Source organism: Penaeus vannamei, chromosome 9, assembly GCF_042767895.1.
Source record: "Penaeus vannamei isolate JL-2024 chromosome 9, ASM4276789v1, whole genome shotgun sequence".
Classification (NCBI taxonomy): Eukaryota; Metazoa; Arthropoda; class Malacostraca; order Decapoda; family Penaeidae; genus Penaeus; species Penaeus vannamei.
The window spans coordinates 37,920,865-37,933,364 of record NC_091557.1 but is presented as its reverse complement, the minus strand read 5'-3'; the positions used below and the strand labels follow the sequence as shown (position 1 = coordinate 37,933,364).

The window sequence follows — 12,500 nt, the reverse complement described above, 5'->3', positions numbered from 1 at the left end:
TAAATAGACAGGAAGAGAGATAGAGATAAAAAGACAGAGGTGGTGAGGTAGAGAGATAGTGAAATGGAAAGATAAGGAGACAGATAGAGAGAGAGAATGAGAGGCAGATATTGTGCTATAGATATATATCTAGATAGGTAAAGAGGTAGAGAGATAGAGAGATAGGTAGATAGAGAGATAGACTGACAGATCAATAGATAGATTGATACAGCTATATAGAGAGAATCAATTCATTCACTCTCACTCTTCCCCTCTTTCACTCTTTCACTCTTTCACTCTTTTACTTACACACTCTCTCACACATTCATATACTTCTCTAAAACATTTTGCCCAAAGCTAATGCATGTCTTAAAATATGTCAATAATGCATAAAGTAAGTATGTGACTAGCTGAATAAAGCATAAAGAAAAATGTTATTTCACCTTAAGTAAACATAACAAATAAATGCTCAGAATACAGATCTCTGTATACTGACAATGGCTGAGTAAAAGCATAGTGCATAACCTCATACAATACAGTACAATAGTCAATGATAACGAAATTTACAAAAGAAAAACAGCTGATCTAGTCGCAAAGAGTAGAGATAAATGCTCAGATTGTTACAACAATATCAGTACAAAAATAGAGCATCACTTCAGTTATGAAAATGTTCATGTGCATATTACAGTTATGTGAATCTTTTGTAAAACAGCAATACATACACCCCTTAAATTACAACCATTCTCAGTCTATCCAATGAAATGGGATAATTAAAACAGGGTATAAATATTACTTACCAATTCATCACACATATTCACCTACTTGACTCACAAATAATTTTGGCAAATGTTCATTATATCTGACATAGCTTAATCAACTATAACAACAAGACACAATGTCTTAATCTCACAGCCATATTTCTGAAGACAATTTTCTGTCAACCATACTACGCCTTTTGAAGACATGCATTAATCACACGCTTCCTTAAGAGAATTCATATGATCTTTTTGCATTCATTATGCAAAGCCCCAAGATTTCTGTGGAGTTTCCTCTTCTTTCTGCTGCTGACGTATCAAGTCTGCATAGATGCCTCCTAATTTCTTCAGACCTTCATGAGTACCAATCTGTTAGAAGATTTAGAAAAATAAGTCCCTATTTATACACACAAACACTATTAATCACATTTAACAATACTAACTACTATCAAACATCATAGAAGTCATAAGAGCTGACAAACCTCAGCTAGCTTTCCATGGGACATGACAGCAATAACATCAGCATTCTGAATGGTAGACAGACGGTGGGCAATAATCAGAACAGTGCGGCCCTGAATGCAGGTTTCTAAGGCTTCTTGAACCACTGCCTCTGATTCTGCATCAAGTGCACTATAGAAAAATGCATTTGATTAGTATCAATACAAACTGCAAACTATGGAGAAAAAAATAATAATAACAATAAAAAAATAAATCTATACTTGCTACAAAAATTATGTTTAAAAAAAGAGAGAGAAGATGAATCATATTCTGATATGAATCATATTCTGATACACATAAAACTCTTCCTCTCAAAATATGAAACACTACCTTGTTGCTTCATCTAGGACCAGAATGGTTGGATTCTTGAGCAAAGCACGAGCAATGGCAATGCGCTGCTTCTGCCCTCCAGACACTGTAACACCCCGCTCTCCAACCCTTGTTTTGTAGCCTCTAGGAAATGCTTCAATGAAGGCATGAGCATTTGCTGTTTTGGCTGCTTCTATAACCTGTGAAGAAAGCTTCCCTGGTTATTCTGCTGTATACAAATGGATAATTTTATCTTTAAAGGTAAACTGGAATTTTCCATTTTTCTGATTATGTCAGTTCAGTAGGTGCCTGATTGGTCTTGAGTGTCCTGAGTGACCTTTCACCTCAAGCCAGTGTATTGGCTTAGCGAAGTTGCTGATCAGGGGAGACATATTTTCTATGCAAATTCTGTCTCGTCTCTTGCTGGGCGATCAACACCCTCTGGATTCATTTTTACCCATGTTTTTGTTTTTTGTTTTTAGGTATTTAGAGTAGAAAGATAAAAATAATTTCCCCGCAAAATAACTGTTACCCAAGAACTATTTCCTGAAATAAGTCTTTAAATTCAAATAATCATTTTATATCATCTTGGTGAAAGTGATATGTAAAATATCTTTACAAGCATTTAAACTTTCAAATTTTAAGCATATATATATAAAAACAAACTCCATAAAAGTACCTCTTCATCAGTAGCATCTGGACGGCCATATCGTATATTTTCCATAATTGATGTAGCAAATAACACTGGCTCCTGATTGATGAAGCCAATGATGCGGCCACGAAGCCAAGTGGGGTTAAGGCCACGAATATCCTCTCCATCTATGGTGATGATGCCTTCCTTTACATCATAGAATCTGGTAGGAAAAGATAGAATGAATTTTGAATTATTCTTCCATTTTTTTCCTTACATAAAAGCAAACTCATTAATCCATGAATTGCACAACTGAGAAATCGAATTATCCTTATGGTATGCAATTAATGAGAAAAATTTAGTTTCAGAAAACTATTTTCCTATCATCTAAGACAAAGATTCAATTGCACAAGATTCTGAGATATGACTCTATCCTTAAAACAGATTTTGCATAGCACAGAGCCCCTAGAATGCAGCAAATGTCCAAGTGCCCTATTCAATTCCATTCTAAAACTTATATAATCTTAAATACATCATAGGACTTTAATATACACATTACTTTATACCTTTTCCTACATGAATAAATAAAAAAGAGGTGTTTGCTTTATCACTACAACATGGTAGACATTCTTCTTGCTTGTCAAACATGTATCATATCTCTGGGTATTAAGGTATGTCTTTGAAGTGCCTGTTTCCTTTCTGATAATACAGTGACACCAAATCCACGATAAGAAGCTGATACAATCAATCACAATATTAATGGCAGAACGAAGAGTTAATGAGTGTTTTATTCCTTACATTTATTTGTGCAGTTATTCTGTGATATGTGTTCATACAAGTTAGAAAAATAAAAGGTGATACTAATACCAATATAAGTATTTGTCATGTTAAAAAATGTTTAAACTTGACATGTCCCAAAACTTATCAAAAGCCTTGTACAATAATTATTAATGTACATGTATCAAATATTTGTACATTATACCATAATAACTACAATGCACAATCATCTACATCATTATAAGTATACCAAATAATGAAAAACATCAATAAAAATTATTCAGTTAAACAATAAATACATTAAAACTAGCACATATTCTTTAAATATCTCCCTATATTTTGTAGAAATCAAGACAGAAGGTTTAGAAGCAATCACCTTTCCAGAAGTTGTGCAACAGTAGATTTGCCACCCCCAGAGCTCCCTACCAATGCTACCACTCGGCCAGCTGGAATTCGTAGGCTAAAATTCCTCAGCACCTCCTATGAGAAAACACATTAAGCTCATTTATGACGCTGTTGGTTAAACACTTGTGAATTGAGAGTAAATCTGAAGATTCAAATTAAATTGTTCAAATAAGGTAGCAACAGTAGATTGAAGTTTCTTGGCTGTTTCTAAGCTGTAAACTAAACATTCTCATTTCATAGTTTACATAAGATTAACCAATAAAAGTTTTCAGTTCCTCTCATACCTGATCTGGTCTTGTTGGATAAGCGAAGGACACATTTCTGAACTCAATATTGCCCATCAATGTATGGTAGGGAATGATCTTTCCACCTTTCAGTGGGATGGAAGGTTCCAACTTGATATACTGAAAAGTGAAATGTGATTTGAAAGATGCTGATACCAATGTTTTTCTGAAATTCATGATTTGCATCATCACAAAAAATTTATAAAGAATAGAAAAAAATAATAATATATAAACCTTCATACCGCACACCCTTACCTCAAATACACGTGCACCAGCACTAATGCCACGGACGTATGTGCCAAAGAGAATGCTAAGCTGAGCAAGCGAGCGCTGGATGGTTTGGGCGGCAACAAGGAAGGACATGAGGTCACCTGGCTTCAGCTGATTAGTGGCAAGCAGAGAACCTCCTATGTACAAGGTCCCTAGCACTATGCCATTCAGAAATAAGTTTGAGCCAGCCTGCATTTGGTCATATGGAAAAAATAAAATGAAGTTCGTTGCAATCATTTACAATGCAAAAAATTGCAAAATATTATGCATTTTTAAACAACAATCACATCTTGTAAGCTTTATATCAAGTATTACGAATTTCTATGAAATTACATTTATTCTGTTTCCAAAAACATTTCGTGATGTATTATCTTCTACACAAATACAGCAGAAAACACATTAGTACAGGCATGCAAAAGTGATTTTTCCTGCAAAAGTGATTTTTTCCTGCTTCTTGATTTCAGACACTCTTGGTAATTTGATTTTCATTTTTGTTCTCATACCTGAAAGAGACCAATGCCTAGGCCGAGATCCTCATTCAGCTGTCTTGATTTGTCAACCTCCCTTGCATAGAGGGTCTCCTCCGAATCCTCCATGGCAAATGCTCTCACTGTTCGCATGTTGCCAAGGCATTCATCTGCAACTCCTGTAGCTCTTGCAACCTGACATGCAAATTTTGAAGTTTATTCAAATCCTGCTGCTACTGGATATGGGTTTAAACAATTTCATTAAAAAAGTGAACAGAAAAGAGAAAAATCGTTCATGCTGAACCTCAAAACATTCTGTTTTACCATAACAAATCTTAAACAAAGACACCCTTAACAATATTATCTCATTACAAGTAACTTTGGATATCAAAAACACACCTGGTGTTGTGCTTCACGAGAGAGTGCACGCAACAGACTGCCAAGACCAGTGCCAATTCCAATGATTACTGGCACTGTCACGGCAGTTAGTCCAGTCATTTGGGGCGATATAGAATAAAGTGAAACACCACAACCAATGATCTGAAAGCAAAAGCAAATACATTACTCATTATCTAACAAAGGATTAAATGGGTAATACAAAATTTACAGAAAATGGACTGATATTATCAAATCCCTCACAATCTCTCCATCATTATGCAACCAGTGCCTCCAGGCTGGATAAGATGACAAAAGATCGAGATTACATAGTTACACATAAACATGGCAGAATGCACCAGCTGGCATATATATTTTTATACCTTGTATGCACCAATAAAGTCCTTATTTGTGGTTTTGAAAGAGACAACATGTATGGAATAGTGAGACCTTTTTTGACCCAAAGGTTTTCAGCCCCCATTGTGTAAGCCTGTATGTAAAGAAGGCTATAATCTGTGATAGGAATGAGATAACAATGGCAAGACATATGCGTCCCCCGTACGATGGCCATTCTCAGTATGGCATAACACACACGCCAGGATTTAAGTCTCAATAGTTTGACTATATAAATTATCTTGATAAATATCAGTTTCCAAAAGATATTCAAAGGTTAAGATGTTGCTTCTTAACCCACTGATGCCAGATACATACACTGTTTACTATGGTTCTCTTTTATCAATTTTGTTTCCACATGGATTGCTCTACAAGTACTGAGTCACCAGGGATTTAGTCACTTGGCATACCTGTTCTTAGCTGATTCCTCTATTCTTTAATTTACAGGAAATAAGTTTCAATCTTAAGAATACTATCACTGTTACAAACTTAATGATTATCATTATCCTCATTTCCATTCTAATTAATTGATTATTACCAATAATAATTTAAAAATCTTTCTTTCCATCAGAGTTAAAATCAATTTAAAAAAAAAAACATAGTGGACAGTGTCAATGTATCCAATTCCTCATTCAAAATGTAAAAATCTGGCATTTTCTCTTTGAAATATTTTCTCTCACTAATACAATCCAAAGCTTCTTACCTGCGTGACACTACGGAGTCCTTGCGATATGCACATTTTGAATGAACTCTTGAAGTCTTGCACATCTGCTGTCAACCTTTAAAAGAATAGCAATATCAATTAAAAATTTTGTAGTAAAAGTAATTTCTAGCTATACACTGATCATATTTTTTACTGACATTAAGTTAACAGAGGATCTAATTCAGAAATCTTGTGGCACTCCTTGGCACACAGTTTGGGAACCACAAAATCTGCTAATAATGTCACTGTTCTTAATCTCACACTGCTAACCTGTTGACTAACTCTCCTGTTTTGTGTTGGTCATAGAAAGAAATGTCTTGCTTCAGAAGAGCAGCAAAAAGTTGCTGTCGTAGGTCATCTGCCATGCGCTCACCCATGCGTGTCAAGAAAGCTATATAGGAGAAGGTAAAGATTGCCTGAAATAAGAGAGAATTATCATGTTAATGATCTATCACTTTTTCATAACCCTGACTAAAATACACAGAAATTAAGCTCCAATCAATAGCAGTACTTCTAATATACAGAAAAAAGGCCACAATGATTTCAACCTGAGCAACATAAAATTTTATAATCTTCACGGTTGGAACAGTAATCTCCTTGATGTAATTGTTTCCCTCTTCTGTGTGTTCTCCCGTGAATCTTGCCACAACATTTACAATCTCTCCCAATAGCAGTGGTATCTGTATATTGGCCAAGGACACGATGAGGGCACTCTGGAATAGAATGTTTTTTTGTTTTTTGTTTTTTTGGTTACTTTTCATTCATTTTCGTATCTTCTCTCTCCTGATGGAAGTATATATTCACCAATCAATGAAGGTTTCTTTTAATCTAATCAACAATCCAGAAAGATCACACTAAAAAACAATAAATTTCTACAACTATTTCATAACTTTTACATACATCTTCATTTTGCAGTTCATAATTTCATACACTTTATATACATTCACCATAATAACAATTATGTCGTCCATGTGATTCCCAAAATCTTACCCCCATAGCAGCCAGGAAGTAGTGCAACTGAGGCTTTAACAGGCGCCAAAAGTAAAGCCAGTCGAAGGGTGGATCCTTATCCTCCTCGGCTAGGCCTGCGCCATGTAACCTATCATGTATCTCCGCAACCACAGCTGGGGTTGGGCGACTTGCCTTGCAGTCAGCTGTTATAGGAGTCAGGAGTCCCTGAAAAATTGTTTTCTCATTAATACACTTGTTTCATTAACACCAATTTGGAGGTCAGTACAAAACCTAAATCAGAGATCTGTATGTTATGTTTTAGATGTATTCTCAACATCAAAATATTTCATGTTTACCAATTAGACTTCAATTTAGTGAAAGAAAAATAACCTGAGTGAAGGCCAAGAGAAGAATGTGTAGAATAATTTCTATTAACTACATACATTAATAAATCACAAATATTCATCATCCCAGGCACAAAAGGAAAAGGGGTTCATAAAAAAAATATTCAAATTCAATGTAATAGAAACTTAAATTGTATTCAGTTTACAATAATTTCAATCTATGTGATTTATTCTTCTCTAAATGGTAATCTTCATCTTTGGATAAATCAAACTTCTTATCATAAACTATCCTTTAAACGAATCATTAAAAAGGAAAAAATAAAGAAAATAGCTTACCTTTTATATACATAATAGAATAAAAATTGTTCTGATAACTGCAAATTAGAAACTAACATTATAAGTGAAATCTATTGTGGAATATTACTCTACTAGGAAAAAATCACCCACTAAAAATGTTGCATTTGTTTCACAAGTCCTTTTCAAATTAATCATATATACATGTCATAATGTGGTATACTGAATCCCTAACTATCAAAAGTTTTCAACTGAGAAGTAGGGACTATTACCACAATAGCAGTTTATTATCATAGTATTATTCCTTGGAGGAAAATCTGTGCTATAAAATATAAAACAACCATGAACATATAATAATGGATATCAATGGTTTTCTACAAACACTTCTGAGACAGCTGGAGAGTGCTTATATGTTATCCCATTAGAGAAGAGAAAACCAGACATTTAAACAAACCCTCTGGATAAACTTTTCAACAGAAGTCTAGGTGCCTGTTCATATCTCATCTCGCAGTCCAAGGGAAACAGTTTTCTTACATATGTTACTTGTAAGGTATTGTCCAAACAAAATAAGGTAATCATTAAAAACAGGTGCATCTCTTACCTTTATTCCAATCAGTGTTCCTCCTCCTAACCCTAGCCTCAGCAAAACTGTCAAGGAGAATTTTTCTGTGTTTGAAGTAGTTTCAGTTCTTGCCACGTGCACGGAGCGAGCCACAACCTGCCATGAGGTTTAACAGTGAATGAAATCTGCTCAGACAGTTCATAAATAAGAACACATTAATGATTTTATATATACTCAAATAAATCTACACAGCTTCATTGTGTTTTACTCACTTTGCCTGGCTGTTTTGGCAATCTCACTGTCTTCCACTGAGATAATCGCATGTGTGACCCTGGACTGCCAGCTGACCAAGATGGGACTCTAGCAAAGTAATAGGAATTATGAAAAAACACAAAGAATCTAATATAAATACTTCCTGGAAAAAAATGGTAGACAATTACATTTTCAAATAGCCTCTCTTATATCAGCAGTAGTAACAGTATATTTGAAATCTACTAAACCTTCTGACCATAGCTACTATGGCAATTATGAACACAAGGGGAGAAAAGAGCAAAAGTGGCCTATGTCCAATGTGAACTTACCCCTGCTTGATACATAGTGGTGACCTGGTGGCCCGAGCTGCCCATGTTAAAAGACTCATCTTGAATTATAAGTCAAATTTTCTGTAAAGAAAAAAAATGTATTTCATCAATTAGCAATTACCTATGAGTATAAATTCATGAATATAGACAGAGTGATAATTACAGAAATGTCAAATAAGCCAAGGTAAAAGAATTCAATCTAATCCTTGCATTCCATTCTTAAGCCAAAACTCATTCACACACAAAAAAAAAAAAACACTTTGAATTCCCTCTAAGCAAAATAAAAAATGACATCCTTGTATGAAGGATATAAACTCTACAAAATAATATTCTCATTGGCAATCTTACAGAATCCCTTCACATAACCAATCCCAATGATTCTGGTATTGATGAATTCTTCTCACCCTCTTGTACAAGTGCAGGTTAATCTTTGCAATATGGACACACTAAGTTAGGGCAACTTGAATATGATGTTCTTGATGAGGACAAAAAGTTGAAGTCCTCAGTATAAACATAATTAGTAGACATGAATATTAGCGCCACAAATAAAATAAAAAGATGACGGAAAGCGTTGCTCTCAGCCTAAGCCTACTTGTTGCTCCAGAGTTTCAGCTTTATCTTGCCATGCATACCTAGACTTGTTGCTCCAGAGTTTCAGCTTTATCTTGCCATGTATACCTAGGTAAAGACAACGTTTCCCGGGGGGGTGTTGGACCTTTCATCCACTCTGCCCTCAAGCAGTGCCCGAAGGTCACAGCAACTTAGATTGATGAATAAATTTCATGACATGGAGTTAGAGACTTAGTCTCTGGTGAGTGCGTTCATACTGTAAAGAATTACCGAAATACATGAATGAATTATGCAGCTGATCCACCCCAAACCCCCACATTCTTGACCCCAATAGCATGGGAGGACATGGAATTTACCAAGGAAATTGAAGGGTAAATTATGAATAATATACACAGAATCAAGCACTATATTGTCCAATATGGTAATTCTAAATTTGAAACAACTATGTCATGGAAGAAAAATACCTTTGACTCCCATCAATTAATGAAACATAAAACGTTAAAATTTGGCATTAAATTCATAACTGTCTACTTTTAAACCATTATCTTCCGTGGATACTGTAAGCTATCCGTTGAATCTGATAGAAAGTAAAAGTCAATTGCATACATTCAACTACCAGCGATTTATTATGCAATGCAGAGCAAATATACAACCCCGTGGCTCTCTTCCGATTGCGTAATGTAGTTGTCTGAAGCCACGAGCAATCGATTATTTAACAATACCGTCACCATTCCTGAGTTGGAACTGCCGCTAAGATATCCAACCATTCATAAAACATTTCGGTAGAATGCCCGAAACTTTCTGACCTCTATTCCTCTAAAGAAACTCAGAAACTCGGGGGGAAAATAATCATTTCGACATCTATGACACAAATACCACTCATTTCTGTAGACCATCAAACTTACCAAAATAATGAATATCCTAAAATATTCAAAACTTTCAGAGGAAAGCAGTTAGAATATCCAAAAGGGCGTAGCTCAGTCGTAACCTCGTGCGTGGGCGACCCTTCCCTCACCCGGTCAGCTGCCTAGTCGGCGGAACAGCTGATGTGTGTAAACAAACGCCAGTTAATTCCACCGGGATCCCGCTTTCTGAATGACCTGAAACGTTTTCGGATGCTATTCAAATTCTTTCGGGATTGATCTTTCTATTGATACAATAGAGTTATTTATGTGTATCTTGTTGCAGACATTCCTATTTCCGATGTTAAAACATTTCTGGCAAACACGTATAGGCAACTCTCTCTCTGTCTCTCTCTCTCTCTCTCTCTCTCTCTCTCTCTCTCTCTCTCTCTCTCTCTCTCTCTCTCTCTCTCTCTCTCTCTCTCTCTCTCTCTCTCTCTCTCTCTCTCTCTCTCTCTCTCTCTATATATATATATATATATATATATATATATATATATATATATATATATATATATATACATACATACATACATACACGTGTGTGTGTGTGTGTGTGTGTGTGTGTGTGTGTGTGTGTGTGTGTGTGTGTGTGTGTGTGTGTGTGTGTGTGTGTGTGTGTGTGTGTGTGTGTGTGTGTGTGTGTGTGTGTGTGTGCATATATACTAACACACACACACACTCACACTCACATAGTTGCACAGTACACCAGTATGTGTGCGAGCCCGCACACCGAATGGCCTTACCCCTCGCACCGTTCTTCCGGTTCCTGAAAAAGGGATCATTCAGGCCGAGCTTCCGAGGGGCCGCCCTTCCTATTCCCTGCCTTGGATGAGTGTGCTCAAGGTCTATGCAAGTACTCGCAGACCTTTAGTGTGCTCTGGCCATGAGAAATGTACCCGGCTTCCAAATCTCCTGCTATCAGGGATCGATTTGTTGGATTATTCACCACGATAAGCGACCGTTTCGAAAATGCTAGGTTGACGTCGAATATAAATTCAGTTAAAAATGCCTTTTTTCTTTTTTCTTTTTTCTCTTTCTTTGATTTATGAGATCTCAGGTTGTTTCTATCTAAATGACTAATATTTGAAATCAGAAAACCGTAGTTAGGAGAATAAATCTTCATGAACTAGTGTATATAAATGTTTAATGATGTAATTACACTTCCTTGCTTTGCATAGAGAAGAAACCAGATTAGCTTCAGCACGCATGGCATAATTCTTAATGTTTGAATAAAAAGTAAGGAAAAAATGCCAGAATTACTCTTTAGAACGGACCCAGACGACTTCGTAACGATATTTTTTTGTGTATTATGTGTAAACAAAGAAAGGAACTACCATTATGGCAAGTTTCTCAATTAATTCCTTGAGGTAACCTAAAAGTTGCTTGTTTTAATCGTTACTTCTTGGTAGGTCTATTCGCTATGTACTTTTATTTTCGATGTTTTAGTTCGATATAATTTTGAAGTGTATTGTCATCGCAAAAAGCCAGGTTAACTTCAGCACACACGGCATAATTCTTGATGTTTGAATTAAAAAAATAATTATAATAATGATAAATAATGCCAGTATTATACTTCAGACAGATGACTTTGTCACGAGATACTTCTGTGTATCATGTGTAAATAAAGAACGGAACTACCACCATTATGGTAAATTTCTCAATTAATCGTTCTTGAGATAACAGTTGCCTATTTTAACCGTTACTCCTTGGTAGGTCTATACAAGTCAGGTACTTCTGTTTTCGGTGTTGCAGTTCGTTATCAATTTGAAGTGTATTATCATCCCAAAATAATAGTGTTGATCATAATCATCTCTCCATAATTGATAACTTTATCCTTTATGACGATATTCATTTTGCGTATTGCTAATCTCACCATGATTACGATTACCATCTGTTGTTAGTTGTTTTTATTTACCGTTTACCAGTGTTGTTTTATTTTCTGTTATACAATGTTTCTTTACCTTTTGTTGCACAACTGATGTCCACTGTAATCTATTTCTATCTACTGTTGTTACTTTCACTCACCGTTATCTAGTTATTTTCATCTACTATTATTCACTTTCATTTTTAGGTACCGTTATTTCCATCTGTTGTTACCTCTTATTTTCATCTATTGTTATCCTCTGTTATTTTTCATTTACTGTTATTTCATCTACTGTTAACTGTTATTTTCATCTACTGTTATCCTCTGTTGTTTTTATATATTGTTAACTTGTTATTTCCATCTATAGTATCCTCTGTTACTTTTTTACCTACTGTTATCCACTGTCATTTTCACCTACTGCTGTCCCGTTATCTTCATATACTGTCAATTTCTATCTGTTGTTTTGTTCACTGTTTTATGCATTTTTTTTTTTTTTTTTTTTTTTTTATCTGTTGTTCTAATCAACCGTTATCTTTACCTACCGTCATTCTAATCACCTGCTATTTTGATCTACTGTTATTCT

At 35.2% G+C, this 12,500-nt stretch overlaps 1 protein-coding gene across 2 annotated transcripts in view; it reads right to left on the bottom strand.

Annotated features, from left to right (window-relative positions):
- LOC113821135 (mitochondrial potassium channel ATP-binding subunit) overlaps nt 1-10,917 on the bottom strand; it is a 12,335-nt gene extending 1,418 nt beyond the window's left edge. Inside the window, exons 1-18 of one of the 2 annotated variants that reach the window (XM_027373591.2) lie at nt 10,797-10,917; nt 10,054-10,248; nt 8,579-8,659; nt 8,270-8,357; nt 8,037-8,153; nt 6,837-7,022; nt 6,395-6,559; nt 6,117-6,262; nt 5,847-5,922; nt 4,775-4,915; nt 4,412-4,570; nt 3,894-4,097; nt 3,639-3,758; nt 3,326-3,429; nt 2,221-2,395; nt 1,563-1,741; nt 1,217-1,364; nt 1-1,103 (exon numbers count right to left, since the gene is read on the bottom strand). The exon at nt 1-1,103 is cut by the window's left edge and continues 1,418 nt beyond it. In XM_027373591.2, the coding sequence (XP_027229392.2) occupies nt 996-1,103; nt 1,217-1,364; nt 1,563-1,741; nt 2,221-2,395; nt 3,326-3,429; nt 3,639-3,758; nt 3,894-4,097; nt 4,412-4,570; nt 4,775-4,915; nt 5,847-5,922; nt 6,117-6,262; nt 6,395-6,559; nt 6,837-7,022; nt 8,037-8,153; nt 8,270-8,357; nt 8,579-8,637 (2,175 nt within the window). In that variant the 5' untranslated portion in view covers nt 8,638-8,659; nt 10,054-10,248; nt 10,797-10,917 and the 3' untranslated portion in view covers nt 1-995. Of the gene's footprint in view, nt 1,104-1,216; nt 1,365-1,562; nt 1,742-2,220; nt 2,396-3,325; nt 3,430-3,638; nt 3,759-3,893; nt 4,098-4,411; nt 4,571-4,774; nt 4,916-5,846; nt 5,923-6,116; nt 6,263-6,394; nt 6,560-6,836; nt 7,023-8,036; nt 8,154-8,269; nt 8,358-8,578; nt 8,660-9,210; nt 9,356-10,053; nt 10,249-10,796 lie in introns of those variants that run through there. The other variant, XM_070125741.1, reaches the window with a different exon arrangement.
- Nucleotides 10,918-12,500: the final 1,583 nt, after the last annotated feature.